This window comes from Anoplophora glabripennis, unplaced genomic scaffold (assembly GCF_000390285.2).
Source record: "Anoplophora glabripennis isolate ALB-LARVAE unplaced genomic scaffold, Agla_2.0 scaffold74, whole genome shotgun sequence".
Lineage (NCBI taxonomy): Eukaryota > Metazoa > Arthropoda > Insecta > Coleoptera > Cerambycidae > Anoplophora > Anoplophora glabripennis.
This window is the reverse complement of record NW_019416212.1, coordinates 416,529-438,542: the sequence shown is the minus strand read 5'-3', so window position 1 is coordinate 438,542 and position 22,014 is coordinate 416,529. Positions and strand designations below refer to the sequence as shown.

The 22,014-nt window shown below is 34.1% G+C and overlaps 1 protein-coding gene across 7 annotated transcripts in view; it reads right to left on the bottom strand.

Annotated features, from left to right (window-relative positions):
* The window catches only part of LOC108906144 (mucin-2-like), a 67,659-nt gene that overhangs the window by 8,127 nt on the left and 37,518 nt on the right, over positions 1-22,014 (bottom strand). For 3 of the 7 annotated variants that reach the window (XM_018709329.1, XM_018709328.1, XM_018709331.1), the window contains exons 5-13: positions 21,103-21,216; positions 17,012-17,434; positions 15,222-15,407; positions 8,538-8,690; positions 6,126-8,480; positions 4,996-5,505; positions 3,055-3,168; positions 1,164-1,298; positions 27-1,109 (exon numbers count right to left, since the gene is read on the bottom strand). In XM_018709329.1, coding sequence (XP_018564845.1) covers positions 27-1,109; positions 1,164-1,298; positions 3,055-3,168; positions 4,996-5,505; positions 6,126-8,480; positions 8,538-8,690; positions 15,222-15,407; positions 17,012-17,434; positions 21,103-21,216 — 5,073 coding nt within the window. The remainder of the gene's footprint in view (positions 1-26; positions 1,110-1,163; positions 1,299-3,054; positions 3,169-4,995; positions 5,506-6,125; positions 8,481-8,537; positions 8,691-15,221; positions 15,408-17,011; positions 17,435-21,102; positions 21,217-22,014) is intronic. The other 4 variants (XM_018709330.1, XM_018709334.1, XM_018709332.1 and 1 more) reach the window with 4 other exon arrangements.

Here is a 22,014-nt window from a genome sequence, read left to right as displayed (position 1 = left end):
ATCAAATATAACATGACGCTGCTTACCAAGCTAGTTAGGAATGACAGTTGCTGCAACAGAGCTGCTTGCTCCTTTTCCAACTGAGCCAGAGTTTCCAAATCCTTTTTCTGCTGTTCTGTTAACTGCTTTAATTTGGGTGTAACAGTACTTGATGGAGCTGGAGCACTAAGAGGGACAGCTGAGAGTGGGGCACTTCTTCTGGACACTACTTCTTGAGTAGTCGATACAGATGTAGTTGTAGGTGTTGTTGTGGTGGTAGTTGTTGTAGTTGTAGTGGTAGTTGGAGCCGCAGTTGTAGTTGTAGTTGTTGTTGTTGTAGGTATTGTTGTAATTGTTGCAGGCGCTATTATAGTTGTTGTAGGCGTTGTTGTGGTTGGTGTAGGTGTTGTAGTTGTTGTAGTTGTTGTAGGCGTTGTTGTAGTTGTTGTAGGCATTGTTGTAGTTGTTGTAGGCGTTGTTGTAGTTGTAGGGGTTGTTGTAGTGGTTGTTGGACGAGTAGTTGTAGTTGTAGTGGTGGTAGTTGTTGGGGCTGTAGTGGTTGTGGTTGTTGTGGTAGTTGTAGGAGTTGTTGTGGTAGTTGGTGTTGTAGTTGTTGTTGTAGGTAGAGGTGTTGTAGTTTTAATTCTTCTAAAAGTTGTTGTGGGCACGCCAGTTGTCGTTTCGATAAATCTAACGCTTCCACGCGTAGGTGCTACTACAGTAGTTGGTTGCGATGTAGTCGCTGAGGCAGTTATTATTTCACTCACTGTAATGGCAGGTTGTTGGGTAGTTCCTCTTAACAGATTAGGGAAGAACGTTGTTATAAACGTTGGGAACGTGGGGAAGAATGTAACTGTCGGGAAAGTACTCGTAGTAGTTCTTTGAGTGGTAGACAGAATTGTAGTAACTGGAGTTGACGTTATCCTTGGTGAAGCTGATATCACTCGGTTTGTTGTTGTTGTTGTTGGAGCTTGAGTGCTTGTGGTTGTAGAGCGAGGGGTAGTAGTTGTGGTTGTTTGAGCGGTGGTAGGTAGCGGCGTAACAATTTGTGGAGTTGAAGCTTGAGCCGTTGTGCTTTCTACGATCGTATTGGACAGTGGAAGTGGTAGTCTGTCTTCAGTTAGTTGATTCTGCAAAAAAATAGTTTGAAGATTCTAAAAGGGCGTATGTACAAATGTATCCACCTGTGGAGCTGAAGTAGTTGGCGCGGCTGGAGTTACAGTCATAAATGTCGTGGTTTCCACTACAGGCATAGTGGTATCAGCAGCTTCGGTAGTCAACGTCGGTGGTGCGGTTGTAGATTCAGTACTATTCTCTATCTAAAAAAATATTTCACATATATAAATCTAGTTTGTAGTTAACAACTTCCATGTCCGTGCTGTTAGAGGATTAATTGTTCGAACCTACCACAACCTAACAAAGTGCTTACTAAACAACAATACGTATAGTATTAGTTTCCAATCTAAAATATATACAAGTCGTTTTCAGTGTTGTATTTCAAGTATAAGTAACTCAAGATACTATTTTTTGAAGAATAAAAAAACGTTGGTAGTTACTATTATATTTCTTTACCAAAGAGGTATTGTACCTATTTAATAACTGCAATAAATGTGATCTATTTATTTCTCTATGTTTTGTAATAGTTCTTGAGCCATTTATAATGTACGAATATGTAGAAATGTGTGTCTTCAGAACGCCGCGAACGCTATCCATTTGAGTAGTTTGTGTTGAAAAGTAATTTTCCTGTTTGTAGAAAGTTGTGAATTAATTTATACTCAATTCATATTTTGTACTGGAAGAAACACGTTTAAAGAACTTATGTGACTTCCCAAAATTGAAAAATATCGTGAGAGAAATAGAGAACAGGTTTTTTTTTTAGTTTCTTACGGTTAAAGTAAACATTAGCAAAGATTAACAATATTCTATTAATCTTGAAATAATTTCGATTTTGCCGATTTCATTCGCACAATATTTGTCTATGCCCTTATATCCTGAACATATATACAGCAAAGTAATATATACAGCAATATACAGTGCTTGTTTCGTTTTCGAAACGTCAGGTGAAGTTTTGACCATTATCAGAGTCTGAGAAACCACAAAAGATAAAATATTTATTTTAATATAGGGTGTTTAGAAACTTGTAGAAGATTCTTTAAAGGTTGTAGAAAAAATTTGGTTTATGTCTCCCAAATGCAACATTTATTTTCGTAAGAAAATACTAAACTTTTGGTCTTCATCATTTTTTTTTGCTATTTATATGTACAGCGATTTATGTAACATTTGGAAACAGAGCTAGGTAGCTGTAAATAGTCAGTAGACAGTTTCTTATTTTTTATTAAAAAACATGTACTGTATTTTGTTTGTAAAATATATTCCAATCAAGTTTTCACATCACACACTCTTCAAATATCCTCTCCAAGTTCATTTATACAAGTACGTAATTACAAACCATTCAAATATGTTTTCTTTTGTGGCTACTTTACTTGATAAAAAATTATCCCTTTATTCACCTTGCATATGACAATCCAAAAAAAGTTAAAATAATAGAAAACGATGTTTTAAATAATACTTTTATTGTAAAGCTTTATATTAAAGAAGTAAATGAAAATGTTGATAATTTCTTTATAATTTTTTAACAGCTTGATATTATTCCACTCACAAATTTTTCACTTGGATTTTCGCAAGAGTTTTCCATTATTATAACTTTTTAACATTGCCATTTGTCGTTCATGTGCATATTATAACAGTTTTAACACATTTTTTCAAAATTAGTCACATTTTTTAGCAACTGAAATCATGCAGAGAAAGATAAAGAAGACTTCACTAATATAGATTACCTCTCTAAATAAAATTCAGCGTATTATTTACTTTTAACAGATATCCATTGAAGAAATTTTGTTACAGTATTTTTCTCAAAAAAATTATTTACTGGCAATTTATTTTTTTATTAATGATATAATAGCAATTGAGAGGGTAATCTATACATCATTTCCTGTTAATAGCATTGTCTTTCTTTAATCTGTAAGTAGAATTAATGATTTAGTTCACATATAAAGAACTACAACGTTCTCTTGCCTTGTCAAAACCCTCACTCGTCGGTCTAGTTACGGGTTTCCATCTGAACACAGTGTTTTCGTTATCTATGCTATTTTGCCTTAGCAAATCTTGTATGTTCAATACTTGGTTATACTGTCACAAACGAAAAATGTACATTAGAAGGTGTTCGCTACCGAAAATAAGCAATTTGTTGCCAATATTCGAACGTTTAAAAAAGAGTAAGTTGCTTTTAGGATTACTTTACTTACGATTTGGTAAAAGTAATGGTTACAATTTTCCAAATATAATAAAAGAATTGAGAGAATTCAATATTTTTGATGTTTCATGAAATAAGACGCATTTAATTGTTTTACCAAACAATAGATTTATCGTTTCGATTATTTAAAATCTTCGATTTTATTCACTAACATCAAATGTTGGCAATAATAGCTCAAAGCTAAGCGAAATGTTGCTTTATATATAATTTGCATTTTCATTAATATATAAAACATCATTTAAAGCGCATTTTATTTATTTATAAAAGCAAATTTTATAAAAACTTTGTAGTTGAAGAAGGTTCACTGTAAAATATAAAATATTGTTTATTTTCTTTATTTAATGTGCATATTGAGTTAGAAGCAGAAAGTTTTATCTATAAACATTTTTATGAACAATTTTTATGTTAACGTTAAAACAATTAAAAAATTTATAACCGTTTATTGTTCCTGCTCACAAAATATTTTTAAACAAACAAGAACGCAATAATAATATATTTTTAATAAATTTTAAACTGAAATAGAGAATATGCTTTTGAATATACAAGAAAATTGTGATGAATCAATGATATATTTTTTCAAAATATTTTAATCCAACATTAAATACATCTCAAATTGAACAGTTTTTTGCTAAATAAATATGCTTTATGTCAGTGTTATATAGAACCATTTCTATTATACAGGATGTTGGTAAAAAACTCTGCCAAACTTTAGTGGTGGATTTAAAAAAATATGTTATTAGCTATGGTATTTTTCACCCTATTTTAAAGGATTAAAGGGTAAAGCCAGTCTAGAATTTTGAAAAAATCAATAAATGGTTTAAAAAATGCTTTAATATGTGAAGAATATAGGAAAATAATTTTAGGTGAGGGGAAAAATATCCACTAAATCAAGAATTATTAATATTTTTTAATTTCCCTAGCTTTTAATATATAATATCAGAAAATGTTTTTTTTTGTTCCAAGATCATCTGTTAATAAGAAACCTTTCCAGCCATACAGCTCTTTGAATAAAAGGTGTCATTACTTGCCATCACATGCAACTACCATTTTGAATCCAAAATTTACTATTGTAACCTGAACACTTATACAATGAAACCTTTTTGCTCCTGATACTATATCTTGCATAGATTTTTTCTTGAAAATTCTCAAAAATCATCTTTTTTCCAAACTTTTTTCCAAAACTAAGTTACGGGCTTATTTTAAATTTTAAAAAATAATAATTCAAAAATAGTTCGTTTTTTCGAATAAAATGGAAGACATGTTTTGAACATTCCATACGGAATTAAATGTATTTATTGGATTTCCAAAATATGCATTGACGTCGAAATTCTAGGGTTCTTAGTGATGGTGTTTCCTAGTATCTCCTCCACTGGTTCATATAAACCCATTAGGTTAGATTATTTTAAGCATTTTTATGAGATTTTAAAGAAAGGAGATATATATTTTTTTAATTTAAACACTTTTTTTTAAAATTGTGATAACTAATCCGCCGTCAAAGTTTGGAAGAACATATCATTAACACACTGTATAATTTCGTACCTTTTTTATGACATATTATTAAAATTTCATCTTCAAATAAACTAATTCGCCTTACTAATTAGGTTTAATTTAATTTTTCATAAATTCCTATCACAATTTCTTTGTACCTCCATTCATGCTTCCCCAAAATGTCCACTACCAGCACCCTGTCCCGAAATCCTTACCTGGTTAACTTGTAATGTCTTATAATTGGTGTTTGAATTGTTGTTGGTGTTGGTAAAGTTTATAATGCTATTTAGCGCCTCTAGCGTTCTTCCATTTAAGAGTTCGGATAGCGTCGGCAGCGTGGGATCTGGACTGGTACTACTTTCTGTGGTAGTACCGATGGTAGTACTGGGTGCCGACGTGCTGTTCGGCACTGTACTAGCCGCGGTGGTGATGGTGGCCGCGTTAGTGATACGACCTACGGTGGTGCTATCTACTGTACTAATACTACTTTCAGACACCGTACTACTTTCCGCCGTGTTAATCGCAATGGTATCACTTTCTGTTTGGGGGACAGTTGTGGTGGTAGTGCTAGTACTCGTAGTACTTTGTGAGGGTGTTGTGCTAGTAGTACTTGTGGTGAGACCCTGAGTGGTGCTGGTACTTGTCTCAGGAACGGTATTCGTGCTACTGTCATTATCCAGAGATAATGGGTTTGCGTCTACTGTTGGTACCGTGTTTTCATCGACCTACAAAAAAATGTACAAATATGCGTTTGGTAAAAGAGTCTTCTGGATACTACGCAGGCCCGGTATTAATGTTTTTTAGAGCAGTTGATATTACTGGTTGGGTACTAAAATAGAGAAATGGCAAACGGAAATTTACAAACGCCTAGTATGGAGTTATACGTACAACATACTTAAAAATATCTAAAAGCAATTTCAACTATAATAAATATTGTAAGGTACTAAAAGGTGGTTAATGTTTGAGTACTCGACACTAGTAATGTATATTTGTGACTGTATGCAATGGTATATGTACAAAAATGATCAAGAAACGTGTATATTACATTATATACAGAGACCTCCTGTGTTACTTTATCGTTGTCTTAACACAACCATTTCTGTATTTTATGTCACTCGAGCTCCAAATTTGAAAAAAATGGCAGTAGTGATAGCCCCATGTTAGCGTGCATAACCCAACACCTCTCTAGCAAAACAAAAACTGATATATACACAAAATTATTCACAAAATGGTAAACAAGTGCAACGGTGTGAAGCAGTGACGCAAAACTTTCGTACGGAACTCGAGTGACCAACTGAAGAAGCTGACAAAGCTCCTCAACCAAAAAGTTATTGACTGTGAATACCGTTTGGACATTTTTATTATCCTGTGAACTTCCAGGGTCGTTTGTTACTTGGTTACTGGTTATTTCTGGCAAAGGTGGAGGGTTTTCGCGGGTATCGAATCCTCTTACCCTTATTATTTGTTCCATCGGAACAAGGGTACCATTTGGAAACTTTCTAACTACTGTGTTGTTAGGGAACAGCCCAACTATCACGTACGGAGTATCTTTATTCGGTATGGTAGGGGGCTTCTTGCGCAAAATGGTATTGTTATTTAGTACAGCGAAAACAAAATAGTCAGGGGTAGTAGAGGTGGTAGTGGAGGGAGTCGAAACGTCGATGCTGTTCTGGATGGGATCCTGAACAATGTTTAGCAACCTCCCAGAACGGTTAGCCAATGAGATATTATTTGATGGTTGATTAGATGTATCATTAGTCGTTGCATTGGTGGTACTAGACGGACTGGGGGCGGAGGTACTGGGGGAAGAACTGGTACTACTTTCGACAGGACTACTCTGAGCGGTACTGCTTTCGGCAGTCACATTTTCAACGACACTAGCTGAGAGTGCGTTAGCCTGCACAGTTGTACTATCTTGAACGGTAGTACCTGGAGTAGTACTATCTTGAACGGCAGTGCCTGAGGTAGTACTATTTTGAACGGTGATGATTGGGGTAGTACTATCTTGAACGGTACTACCTGGGGTAGTACTATCTTGAAGAGTACTACTTGAGGTAGCACTGGCTTGAATGGTAGTACCGGCAGTGGAACTACTCTGAATTATTTCCGTAGTGCTTTGCATATCATTACCCGTACTACCAGCTTGAGTCATTACAGTACTACCTTCCGTGGTACCATCGTTTGAGACAGTAGTACTTTGCACCGCGGTAGCCATTTCCGGCATTTGTGTGGTAATCATCGCATCAGTGCTGCCTTCCGTAGTACCAGATTCGGTAGTAGTACTGTCAGTAGTGGCAGTTAAATCGAAATTAGATCTTCCAGCAATAGTAACAGTACTGAAGAGGTCGTCCGGAGTTATTAAATTAGAAATATCGTTAGCAGAGAATACAGATACACTTCCAGGACTTACTTCAAAATTCTGTAGTGTCGGAATGGTTGAGAGAAAAGTGGTAAGTGTTTCTATGTCGGTGGTACCAGTTATACCGGCCTCCGCTGTAGTTGGGAACGTGTTGCTTGTCGTGGTTTCTGTAATAGAACTAGTGACCGTATCATCGAGTGATAATGGCAGCGGTGTAACAGTAGAATCATCTTGCTGAGCTGATGGGAGATTTGTTGAAGGTACTGTTGTTGGTACAGTAGCCTCAGTTTGTGTAGAAGCCATCATATCGCTCGATGTTTGAGTCACGGTTTGACTAGTAGCCTCCGTTTGAGTTGATCCAACGGAGGCTTCTGTCGTTGCTGTCATCGCAATGGTTTCAGTAGTGGGAAGTGTAGAAGGAGTAGTAGCCATTTGTGATTGAGCTGTGGTACTAATATCTGCTAGTCTACTACCAATCATGGGACTTCCGGACGTAGTAGTGGTGATACTATCTTGTAATGACGGGAGATTGGCTGGAGATGTAAATAATTGTGGAATTGTGAGGGGCAGAGCAGATGGTGTATCAGGAACAGTTGTAGTTGTGACCGGGGAAACTGTAATGGTATTAGAGGTATCAGGAGATTCAGTAGATGTGACTGTAGGAGTTTGAGGAGTAATTGTTACAGAAGTTGGAACGGTGTCAGAAGTATCAGTAGGAGCAGGAGTGGTCGTACTAGATGCCACGACAGCTACACCAGTAACAAAGTTGGAAGTTTTCGGTGTAACAACGACAAGCTTTTGCGCTGACTCTGTGGTGGCAAGTAGCCCGTTGAGAATGGCCAATAGTTTGCCGATGGTGCGTTTTTGTAACACTTGGTCTGGGGATAATTCGTCCAGAACGCTCAGAGGATTTATAGACGTGCTTATTTGTGCAGGAAGTGTGGTTCTACTGGTGGAAGACTTAGTCACTTTAGATACAGGCGTGGTGGAGGGAGAACTAATAGTATTAAAATCTTTACCTACTTGATTTGAATTTGTATCGTCAGTGGCCTGAATGGCAGAGAGAGAACTGAGGATTCTTTCAATGATTGTCGTGGGTTTTTCAGTGGTCAAGGCGACTGTGCCGATGGGATAGGTCTGTGAGGTCTCGTCGGGTAGCGTCTTGTCTTTTTTGGTCGATTTTTTTGGCGCTAGTTTTAAGATGGCCGAATTCGACTCGGTCGTGCTCGCCGAGAAGGTTTGTTTAGAAGTGTCTGGAGGTGTGGTCGTCGTCATAGCCGTTATAGAATTTATTATCCTTTCGATTATCGAAACTGGCTTTTCCGTGGTGGCCTCCTTTACCTTCGGAAGAGAAATTGGTTATTTGGCATGTAAATATGATAGTGTAGTTGTAGTTACCAAAGAGATGGGATTTTTAAGGGCGTTTTCGGTGGAGGAAGAAATGAATTCTTCGTTGATAAGGTTCGCAGACGGGACGGTGTTTACCGGATCGTCGAACGAGATTATCTCTAGTCCTAAGTCTACGTCCTTCGATCCTGCTCCTGAATTTACCTGCAAAGTTTTTCGTACAGCTTACAATTGTTTCCTGCATTGGTATACAGACTACACTAACAACACAACAAAAGAAACTTTTCCCAAAAATTGTTAGCTTGTTCGTGGATAACCAATATTTTTGGCAGCGATTATAATATCAAATTTTACAGGATATCCAAAATTATAAGAGCCAACCATTACTCAGTGATGGAAATACATAATCACAATAAGACAGAAATTTCTTTCGTAGATCGCTTTGTTTCCGGGACACAGAGCGTTAAAAATAAAAAAGGACAATAAATTTATTTAAACATCTTATAAGGTGCTTGATATAAACTGATGCAGCTTAGGTTAATAACTTAAGGAGGTTTATCGGGTACGGAGGTATGTCTAAAGTCTAACGAAAGTTTCTGTAGATTTGCTAGTGATTAAAGTAGTAATTCCCGTTCGATTATTCTGTTTGTTTGGACACCTGCGAATTTCAAATAATACGCTACGTCGAGACCGCGGTGTTGCCGCTATCATGCATATGGAGGATAAGTTAGTCAACGANAAGTCTAACGAAAGTTACTGTAGATTAGCTAGTGACTAAAGTAGTAATTCCCGTTCGATTATTCTGTTTGTTTGGACACCTGCGAATTTCAAATAATACGCTACGTCGAGACCGCGGTGTTGCCGCTATCATGCATATGGAGGATAAGTTAGTCAAGTACCTAATCGATTTCCACTAGCTGTCATACGGTTCCTTAGATATCGGTTTCCTATTTATACAAATTGCTGTGGAAACTGTTCGTCAATTGTTGCGCATTCTAAGTGGAAAGACCCAAAAAATCTGCATTCTCATAAGACACTGTACTAAATCGTGAAAAAACATTTTATTAATATCTCGTCTCTTAGGTATCCAAACTAGTCATAATTTTTTTTGAGGATTTTCTTCATATTAATAGGCTTATATTAATTTTTTTATGAATATTTGTTCGTCAATTCCAAATCAGATAAACCTTCTTAATTGATTACAGGCAAATATTTGTCGAAGTGCAACACAAGTCTGGCAACCAGTCGCGGAGATGTTGGGAGATACCGCTACTAAGAATTTCTTAATTTTAACGCCATTCAACAGTTTGGAAAATAGATAAGAGAATTTAATTTGGGTTTTATAAAAAAAACAGCCATTTTCGAGTTTTTATTTTTATATCTAAAGTAAGGTTTCACTACATCGAAAATAACTCCAAGTCTTTGTTTAATAAATTTTCAAAAATTATAAGAATTTTTTTATTGGAGAATTTTAAATAGAAGTTAAAAATATATTGGCAAGTTATTTTTTATTTTTTAAGGGGCTTATCCTTCAGAAATTGTTAAGTTCCTACGTCAATGATTTTTTTTGCATTTTTCATAATTAGGTACATTATATCTAAAATTCACTACAAATCTTTTCTATACTTGCTGTTATTTTCGATTTATTCAACTATACCTTTCCTCAAATTTTAAAAAATAATGGTTATTCAAAATTGGTTCGATTATTGATTAAAATACAATACGTATTTGTCTTAGAAACACCAAATGAAATTAAACACACTTATCCAGTTTCCAAAATATTTAGTGACGTCGAAATTCTGGGTTGTTAATGTTGTCTCCCAGCATCTCCGTCACTGGTTGATGGATTTGTATTGCAATTCAGCAAATATTTATCCATAATTAGTTGTCATTACCCCAAGTTTCATCAATCTACGCCAAATATTTTATGGGTTGTTCAAATAATTGTGATTTATATTTTTTTAATTATAATACTCTATTTCGAAAACAAAGCGGTCTGTATACGAACTATGTTTATATGAATATTTCTTCTTATTTTGAGTTTATTATCACTAGATAAAGTATGATATGTACAACAAGGGACATCTTGTAACTGAACGAGGTTTGTTTCTATTTAGGCTTGAATCTTTTTTCTACCAAATTATTCTTTATACCAAAATTAAAATATATGTAAAAAATTAAATTGAAAATATTATTTTAGTGCATTAGAATCTTTCACTCTTTTCTGCAGAAAAAAATATAAATACATATATGCACAGGTTTTACTCAAAAATGAAAGGTTATCCTCGCTAATTTCCAAAAAAGTGTCATTGAAATTTGATGAGTTGTTAGTAAAATTAATTAACATAATTAACTTAACTACATTGGTGCAATGGGCGTAGCAGTGAATATCAAAACAAATACTCGTATTATCAAAATTATATGACAATACTATACAGGGTGTCACAACTACCCCAGTTATTAGATTTTATTTAATATTCGTTACTAAAATCAGTAGTGGATTAAGCGATGTTCTAAATAATCCCAAAACTAAAAAAAAATCTAGCGATTATTTTAATTGTGACACCCTATATTATAACTAATGCCCTAACTACTGTGCAGTTTGGTTAATAGTATGCATTTGGCGTGCAGTTTTGTATAATACAATTTATGTACAGATTTATGTAAATAAATAAGACCAGTGTGATGTGGATTGCTTTTATTTGTAGAGTGTATAAACAGTATAAAAAATAAAATAGTACACCTTTATCTTAAACCTAAGGTATATGAATATAAAAAATAAAGTGGTGTAGTTTGTACGTGTAGCCTAGTAACAGTGTAGGGCTAAAAATCCCAGAAAGAGTTGGTGAAACGTAATGTATTTAAGTAAAGTACACCTAGCCTAGGTAACAACATACAAACCCTCCATACTTTTCCATAACTAAATAATATATATTTATACTTTTCTTACTGGCAGCGACGTAAGCACTAATCATTATATCAAAAATACATTTTTTCCTATGCTTGTGTATGCGTATATTTAAATTGTACCTAGAACTGACGGTAGAGAAAATAGCATCAGTATAATATTATATTCGGCTTTATATTAACATATATATTAATAGAATCCTTAAAATAAGCCAGACTAAGTATAATTATACAGTTTTACAGGACCGGCTCTCAGTCTACCGAACAATTTTTGTGATTTATACTGTACTACTTCATAGAATTTTGAGTAGCGCAAAAGAATATATCTGTGTCTTTTAATCACTGTAATTCTCGCTAAAAGACCTGAAAAGCCGGCCCTGCCAAACTTACTGTCTAGACCCATCACCAAAATATGATCAAAATCAAAAATCCAAAACCAGCACGAGAAATGCGCCTAATTTCAGTCTCATCATTTCCTTAAATTAAAATTTGTAATTTCGTGTTGCCGATTTTGGACTTTGACGTGCTAGAATGGTGGTATTATTATAAGAAGGGTGCTCAGTGTAAGGAAGGTTCTTAGCAGAGTAGATAGAATGAAGTAGGTGTTGAGAAGAACGGGAAATTCTTCAGTATAACCGTGAAAAAGGCCAGTTGTAGTCAATCGCGTCTTCCGACCAAACGAATTCCTTAAGCAGAGATGAATTAGTTCTTAGTTTAAGGCTAAGGCGTACTATTTTATTATTTTTTAATGGGCTTCACCTTTGTGTACGTGAAAGTATTCTTAGATGCTTGTGTTATTTTTGGTGGACGTTTTTCTTCCCGAAATTAGAAAAATTAGTGGAATGATTATATATAGTGAGAACTATACGTTACGGTGTTATAATCTATCGTTAAATTTTGAATAAAGTCGCGTGTACTCATTGAGTATACTGTTAATATTTTAATCTCACTTTCCACTTTTTTATATTTTTATTATAACTGTTATTATTTCTCCATATTTGTTATATTTGTTAACTGCATTTTTAGAAAATGTACTACGATGAAATGTATTAGAACCATTAGTTTCGTTTGATAATGATTTATGTCTTTTTTCGGTCACAACCTGTTTGCATTAAAGTCCCCTATTATTACGAGAATATTTGTTAATGACTAAACGAAGTTAAAATCTTAGAAGAAAAGATATTCTATAGTAGTAATTAGTATAGTCTTTAATAAAGTAAATTTAGTTAAGTCACTTCAATGTTTCTATTGTCATTTAAGATATACAGTATGCAAGTGTAAAAAGTTATTCCTTTTCGCACAAAACGGTTTGGTTAAAAACAGAGCGGAGGCAGTGTTTTTAAAAAATAAATGTGTAAATGCAATAAAGTTACTTTTTACACGTGTGCTTTACCAAGATCGCTAAAGCAGGAAATTGCCTACAAATCAAGCTACAAATTGCAGATCCCCTCGTGGCACTTCCGCCGAGTGACGTCATTGGTATTATAAATCGAATAGCGTTAACGTCAATCATTATTATTGTTTGTAATAATTGTACTAAATTTCTGTTTTGATCTGTATTTTTGGCGTTTCCCAGTGTCATAGGAGCTGCTCTTGTTTTTTTTTTCGCCATAACTTTGTTATGGATTAAGTGGATTGGAAGATGTTATCCAAAATATGTTTTTAATTCTGCTAACAAAATAATTTATACTTAGTAAGCATTTTTATACAAAGATTTCGAAGATATAGGCCTTGGGAGGATAGAGAACTAAAAATGGAAATCTATAGATTTAAGATTGAATTAGGCATATTATCTACAACGCTAATTGTGCTTAAATCGTTGATGATTTCAAACTAATTTTTTATATATATTAAATACGTTGGTTCTTGACCACATAGAACAGCTTCTTGGTCGTACTAGAAGTAAGTGAATTATAAAGTTATATTTATTTTTATAAGTACACTAGAATAGAAATTTTGACCCATTACTTTGTAGATGATGAAAATCAAATTAATATACCCCAAGGCCAAAGTTTGTAGGCAACTTCTTTAGCGATTTTGGTGCCTTATTAATTTTTTACTAAACAACACATCTTAGTCGGTTCATCCAACTTCAGTTGTCTGCAGTAGTGTATTTAATTTAACTCTAGTATCATTTCTGTCCATTTCAGTCGAATTTCGTTTATGATAGTTTTGTTCCAATGCTGTCAGTACTTGTACCTGGTCTAGTCATTTCGTCCTCCTAAAAATAAAAGACGATTAAATCGGGTCGAAAGCCAAGTAGTCAAGTAGAATATGAGAAATACACTTATCTTTCTTCTTGGTCCTTTAACATTTGATTTTCGTAAAATATTTAAACTTAGTACACACACACTGTAGTAGTCCTACACTAGAATCGGTTTTCAACTAAATAATTAAATACAATAAAAATGTAATGGGTTTTAGTCACAACAATTTGTCAAAAATAAAAGTTGGGCGAGGCACATTAATACCTGCACAAAAAGATATATCAAAAGGGACAACTTCATTGCAATAAGATTGTAAATTTGTGTTTTGTAAAACTGATGTAAGTTCCTGTTTTTTTTTTATTCTTGAACAGTTTAGCTCCAAACGAATACAACAAAGACGCTAAAAAGAACTCATCAAAAAAAGTGATTAGAGAAAATACAGAGAATAGATAAAATGAAGAATATAAAGAACCATACCAATAGGTAATAAAGTGATTTTAAGTAAATAAAAGTAGAAATAAATGAAATGGAACATTTTTTTAATTACAGAAATCTCTACGAGAGGTACCTTCAATATTACCACAGCTTAGATTCTCTAGGCTGGGATATTACTATAACAGATACATGTTATTTTCAACTCTAAAGCTCACTCTGTAAAAGGTGTAGTTATTCTTTTTCTTTTAGTGTTCTTCGTCGGTCCAAATTTAAAACTTTTGCTGTCACATACAATTGCTCACTAATTAGAAAGAATGAGGAAACATTTTAAGTATGTTATTATGCAACTATCTATACTCCAAGGCTAAATATACCATTAATACTGTTAATTTTCTAATAAGTAATTTCGCTGGATTTCAATCCATTTTTTAAACTATTTTAACGGATGTTAATTATATAATTTCAGGTACCAAAAAAACGTTTATCATATAATAACTATATTAATTTATTTTATAATACTTAAAACAGTATTATCCGCCCACTTACTTTGCCGACTCACTCGCGAGTGCATTTAAGCAACTGCTGAATTCAATTTAAAAAGTAGGCCAGCAAAACTTGTAAAATCGATTACCGAAGTGGCTCTTATTAAGCAACAAATTAATGGCAAAAGTAATTGCACTAAAGAGATTTTTTTTTCTGAGACCTTCAGTATACGCAGAATTATATGAGAAACTAATAGTGTATAGTAACTAGATATATTTGTTGATCACCGTGGTTATTGTTAATGCATCGAAATTTCTCAACTCTAGAAGATAATTGTTGAAATTAAAATTATCATATACAAAGTTAGCTGTTCCAACATTGAATGAAGAGTGTTATATAAACAATAAATATTTCTCTGTATTTTCAACTAGCCGCGCCCTACTCTCTTTTTCAAACTACGAAATATATGTGCTTCAAAAAATCAGCAAATATCAGTTTCAAAATTAATATGACTTTAATAAAACTGTATTTACTTTATGTAACAGAATAAGGTTTTTCTAACAGCTAGCGCATTTTGTACAAGACGTTTGCCCTGAAACCTAAAATATTTCATCACAAATTTTCTCCAAGCGGTACTACTTAACACACTCATATACATATATTTCAAATACCAATTTCAAAATATTCAAATTTAGGTACTTACCGTGGTGGAAGATCTAGGGGGCCTAATAGTAGGTACCGTTGGCACATATGCGGCGGTCGGTATGGTAGGAATGTACACTGGAGCAGTCGTTGTAGATCGAGATGTTGAACCTCGCGCAGAGATGTCGGTACGGTATTTGGAACTGAACCGGCTGGATTTTTTCTGAGGAGAGAAGGATTTTGAAACCTAGGATGATAATAACTAATTAATAGTGGCTGACAAAGACAACCTGTAGTGGAAAAATATTTAGTTTCATTTTCCTGGATAGATATTTATTATTGCATACAGTACGCTAGACTAAGCGAGTAGCAGCGCGCTGTTTGATTTGATAGATAGCCGAGAGATGGCCGCTTGGAGGAAGACGCAAAATCTATAGTTATGTCCTTTTTGTACAGTGTTTGGTAAAATGATTGACCTTGTATGTACATACAGGGTCGGAAAGTCCCCATGGTTCATCGGCCGTTACGTGAGAGCGATAAAGTAAGTCGTAGAAATCCGTGAGATAGAGGAAGATGGCTATAATGAAGGCGTCTAATAGTCACCGCCCATTTCGCCCTTCCACAAATAAGAAGTGGATCTTATTTGTGGAAGGGTGAAATGGGCGGTGACTATTAGATGCTTTCATTATAGCCATCTTTCTCTGTCGTACAGATTTCTATGACTTTCTTTATCGCTCTCACGTAACATCCGATGAACCATGAGGACTTTCCGACCCTGTATAGGTATATTTATTAGATAGAAGAACTAGTTAGTACATTTTAAAGATACCTATAGAAAATTGTATATTCAATGTTGGATAATTTGCTTTCTTAGAAGCTGACTGAGAAAAGAGATGCAATAAATTCGTAGGAAACAGTCGTATACCGCATATTTTCGCAACGTTATGTTTAAATTGCGGTTATAGATAATTACACTTGATTTAAATAACCAAATTATTTATTTATGTAATAATAACATAAATTATATTAAATAACTGTAATTACAATGTGCTTAGTATACAGACAGTTTAAATATTACATTGTAGTTTCACTTTTCAAGCATAAGTTATTTCTAGTACTTAGGAAATATTATTTTCTATATTTGGAGCAATTTATAAATTTAAATTCAACTACCAATTGTGTCGTTTCCATTTTTTTGTTCGTAGTGTTTAAAATTTGTGTAAAGTGCTTCTTCTACTCATAATATATGGAAATAAGGATTTTCCCATGGCTTAATCATTGCGAAAGTGAATCGAAAATGCTATTTTCTTATCTTAAGACCAAAATTAAAATGTCAAATTTATGATGTTATAGCCCATTTAAAATTAAATTGAACATAAAAATTATATAACACTAAAAAAATGCTATTCCAATCGCCATGAGCGATAGGGGGGAGCAGGGGTGTGCATGGCTCACCCCAGAAAGCCCGGTGCCCACCCCAGAAAAAAAGATCCAATAATATAATTTTTCTGATATCGGTAAATGGCTGTCTGTGCCATTTTTTTGTCTCTCTTGAAAAATTTACTAAAGCACGTAATTTTATTTAGAATGATACAAAAAGTGAGGTACAAAATGTAAGACATTTGCATTTAGATAAACAACTAGCTATATATTGGACGTTGTTGGCACTGTCAATTTAGCAAAATGAAAGTTTTTAATTCTAAACCTTCGAAGCTTCCCATAAAATGTTATCATCTCTACATTAAAATATTATTTTAATAAATTCCGACGAAACATTTTATAAAAGCTGACTTTTATAAGTATTTACAGAGAAATCAAAAAGTACATGGGAAGGAAACAAATATTTGTTACCTGTGTGGACTGCACACTGGATTCTACCAGTCCCTTCCTAGACTTATCCTTGACCTCCCCTTTGTCCTCCTTATTCTTTCTGCTGCTATACAACCCCCTTGGAGGAAGCGTGCCCCTTCCTACCTTCACAGGACTCTCGGTCCTGACGAAAGGAGCCAAAGTGGAACTGAATTTCGCATGGAACCTGTGTTCCTTCGGGGACGTTGTTGTAGTCGTCGGTTGAACAGTAGACCTCACCACCTTGGCGGATTTCCTTGGTGGAAATGTCGGTTTCTTGGTGGTGGTGGTCGTAGTTGTCGACTCGGGATATTTCGTGGTGAGTGAGAACCGTTTCCTTGAGGGTCTAGTCGACGATTTCGATGTGGTGGTGGAGGTGGTGGTGGAAGAAGGTTTTGGATCCAGTTCATTATCGAGAATATCATCCTGAAATAAAATAATAAGATGGATAAAAATATGGATAGAAAAGATGGAAAATGAAGGTTATTAAATAGGATCTTAAAGAACAGAAGAAGAGGTAGGATAGGAAATCAATGAAATGGAGAAAAAAGAGGGAAGTAAATGATATGATCTATAGTAGGATTGTATTCGATGCAAAGTAGAGCAAAAAATTGTCGGTCTTTTATCAAAGGAAAATCGTGTCATCATTTTTAGGAGGCGTAAGATGAACCATTTCAAATTTGAAATGAAATTGAATGTTAAAACTGAAATAACGCTGCATACGCATTGTGTTCTGGTAGTAAATGTAGTCGCCCAGGTGCATCGAGTGTACGAAGTGGTCAGTTATACGTCAAATACTAAGCTGGCGAGCTTGGTTGTAAATCAAAGACAGCCGCCAAAAAACAAGTAAACAAAAGTGGCGCGTACAGAGGTAAAATGTAGTACATATGTGGAATTTAAAAAACAAATTGGATTTATAATAAATTACATTTAAAATAAATAGTTTATGAGAACAAAGGAATTTTTGTAGGAACAACGGTGCCAAACGTGAACTGATCCCTTTATCCCTTCAGAATGCGTTAAGAAATTATTCAATTTCTAAACTCCTTAAAACTGTATTACACTGGATCCCTTAACAGGCAATGGTTTATTACTTTGCATGGAATATGATCCTACTATAGATGAAAGATAGTTTTCCAGTCCACGTACATATACACAATGTCGCATTACACATTCATCTTATTACTGTTATTTTATTTTTCATTCTACAAAATTTTGAGAAGAGAATGCGTGAATACTTTTTTCAAAATTTCTCATAACATGAAAATTCCTATTCCAGATATGAGTTACTTTTTTTCCAATTTATTTTTTTCTAACAAACTATAGAACGTAATTCACCACGTTGAGTAATTTTAGGTTTGGAATTTGTTAGAGAAAAAGTTCGTCTTTACACAGCGATTAAAAAATTAAATTAGTATCTAATATTTGTTAGTATCTAATATTTTAAACGTAGAGAAAAACTAACATTACTAGCCTTTTCGATATGTACAGGGTGTTATAGGAAGAAAGAATTTAATTGAAAGGATTATACAAGCAGCTCAAGGGTGTCGGCAGCCAATGTCAACAGATATACATACTAATTTATTTATTACAATTGTTTTTAAAAATAATAAAGTAGTGTATTAATTTTCAAAATTAAAGTTTAAGTAAATAAAATATTTTATTAAAAATGTCCGAACAAATATTTTCTTAACAAAATTTTTGTACTTTTTTCGAATTTCTGGGGGGGGGGGACAGCTGCCCTCCCTTGGCGACGCCCGCCCTTGAAGTAGCTAATGTCAAAATCATGCGTTTCACAGAAAATGACTCTAATAAAAGTTTTATAGCAACAGAGATATTCACATTTGAAATTACTGAGATTTGTGAAACTGATTTTGTAATGATTAATTATACATTCGTACTTCCGCGAGGTGCTTGTTGTCATTTCTAGTGTCTTTGCTCTATGACATTTTAGTAACCGCTTTTATTCTAAGTCCCGGTATGAATTTTTGGTGAATTGCCATTAATTTAGGTGAGTGCGAGCTTATTATAGAAATTATGTTTACTATTGCAATGTTTTAACACCCTTTTTGACTTTTTCACTGAATAATGATGAAAATCTTTGCCAAAATGGCAAACAATAATAGTGAACTTGATTTTAATTTACGGGGAATGTCTTCAAAATTTTATAGAGACATCTCGGTTCTATGTAAAGAGTTATTCTAACAGGATATGTCATAGTCAACGATTTGTTTTCCTCTTTCTGTCCATTTTTTGCAGTTTTTATAAAATGAACTACAAATCCTTTTGGAGGATGGTTGATGTTGCTTTTTGCATTATGGTTCCACCACACTTCCGATGTAAGGCAATTTTTTAACCAAAACGTTTCCTCGTGAGATGATCAGAGAACTTTAAAATTAGAAAATTCGGTATGTACATTGTACAATGTACATGTCTTGACGCATACAAAATGTTATTTATTTATCGCTTTCTTCATTTGTTCAATTTAATATTTTCGAATGAACATAACTAATAATTTACTGTACCTAAAGATTTTAGAAGGTGATGGTTTGTTTATATAATACCTTCAAACTTGACAACTTCCTCAGCCACAAGGAAGCACGAATTACCTGAAACTAATCGCCTAACAAAATGAAATCTCCGGCCGTTTTAAGGTTGCGTATGTCGACGTACATAACTACGCAAACTGACAATGTCCCGTGAAATTATTATTATCGGGCATAAATTCTAAATTATTGTAATAAACGTCGGTAACCGCAATTACTAGTCAACTTTCTCTTTTAAAAGTTGTTACATTAAATTTACAGCGAGGGTCAAGAAATCTAGACAAGTCTAACAACATGGCAGCCAGTTTAGTTCTCAGCGTATGTGAAATGCAAATCGAGGCGAAAAAATCAACAACTTAACTTGGAAATAAAGTTTTTTGTGAATTGAATAAAGTTGGTGAAGGTTATGCATATACTTATGAGCAATTTAACTGCAGTTAATCACTCAATTTATTTTAGCAGTCATTATTAGTACTATCTTTTTCTATCTCTTACTTTATTATGTTCTTCTGTAGTACAGATTATTAACAAATTTCTAATATGACTCCAACTTAAAAGGTCAGGTCGGGTAATCCGGCAGGCCAATTCATAGCTGCATCTTGCCCACGTCCGCTTATAATGTGATGGTGGAACATCATACATAAACCAAAGATCTCTTCCAACATTCAATATCACATCTAATAGGTCTGGCAAAATATGTTCTTAGATATTGAACACCATTTAACGTCATCAGGTTCTAATAAATGATCACTGATAATAATTCTAGCCTATACTATACATTAATAGCAAATTGATATTAGAAACGGTACATAATTGTTGCCGTTGAATTATTATCACTCCATTCATGGATGTTGTGTAGATTTATTACTCCATTTCAACCAATCCATCCATTTAACAATGTTGTCCTGGAGTAAAATTTTCTATGGACTGTAGACCTTGACACGTTGAATTCAGAATCAATTTTTGTGGATTTTCTTCAACAGAATTTACAACAGCTTCTCCCACATCTTTAGAGATTGTGGACGAGCGTGTTCTCTAATATAAATTTAAAAAGTACGTTTTTTTTTCAAAAACTCAGTTCAATTGCAGCAAAAATACTAAGATGATGAAGTTATCGACCAGCATATCGCCTTGATAAGCGATAAGCGGTAAGGATGTTTTGACTTTTAACATATTTTTCCTTCAATTATACCCTTCATACTACCTGCACCCACGCCACTGCTATTGGGAATGAAATGGTTTCCACGGTTTTCTTAAGACATAGTTGATATTTATTCGTATACAAATTTTGATATCTTAATTTTTAGCAGATTTAAAGATAATGGAACACCCTGTAACTTGAAAATGCAACGTTAGTGAAAAAAACAACTCTCACTATTTTTCCAAGAGGAACTTACCGCCCAGTTTTTTTTAGTACAAATGGGACACAAATGAATAAACAAAATCTTAGCAAAACAACAATTTGCATAAGTCAAAATACGCGTTCCGCAATAGAATACATTAGCACTGAAGCTGCTATAAGATCAAGATCGTCCATTTGATGCTCACCTCTTTATCCGCAGTTGTCGATGACACAGAAGTGGTGGACGGAGCCGTAGAAGTAGTCACGATGCTCGTGATGGTGGGAACCGACGTTTGAGGACGCGCGGATGGCCTTGACTCCTGAAACATCGCAGTCATTGTTAGAAATTCACGGCCTAGTGTTGCTGCAGGTGACGGTTTCATTCATAACCCGAACAATGAATAATTTGGTGGGTACGGTGACAAATAAAAAACAGGCTGTATAGATTAGGCTAAAATACGTTCATTTAATCCTCACCGTGCTACTGTTCGGATTATTACATAGCTAAATAATAATGATTCATTTGCAAATCGGTTCCTGCTGCAAATAAATGCTCGCTGATAAAACTGAACATGGGTTGTAATAGCGCAATTTTTTTTCTATTCTTCTTTTAGTGCCTCATAACTGCTTGTGCTGTGATATCGCACAGAATTTTAACAATGAAGACACAGAAACACACCATACCGAAAAACTAATATTTAACGCAGAAAGTCTCAAAATTACTCCCGTATTATTGACACCTCATAAACCAATAAACTGGAAACTAAAATAAATCTAATAAAATGAAGCCGTGACATATGATTTGTGATATTATGAAGAACCAAAGAAAATCAGTTTTTACAATAGAATTTGAAAAACAAACTTGGTGATATATTTCAAAATGTCATAGGTAGTCGCTGTACAAATATGGCCATCATTACGATCTCTACACCCTGTATATTTATTACAACTCATGCTTTAGTTCCAGCATTATGAATTTGATTCAAGTTTTAATGAAAAACATCCACAAAAAAAACTCAGTAGAACAGCAGGGTTAAATGTAGAATATTTCACTGTTAGTGGGCTGTATAGCATTAAATATCAAATAATAGACTAAAGCATGCTCTAAGACAACTAAT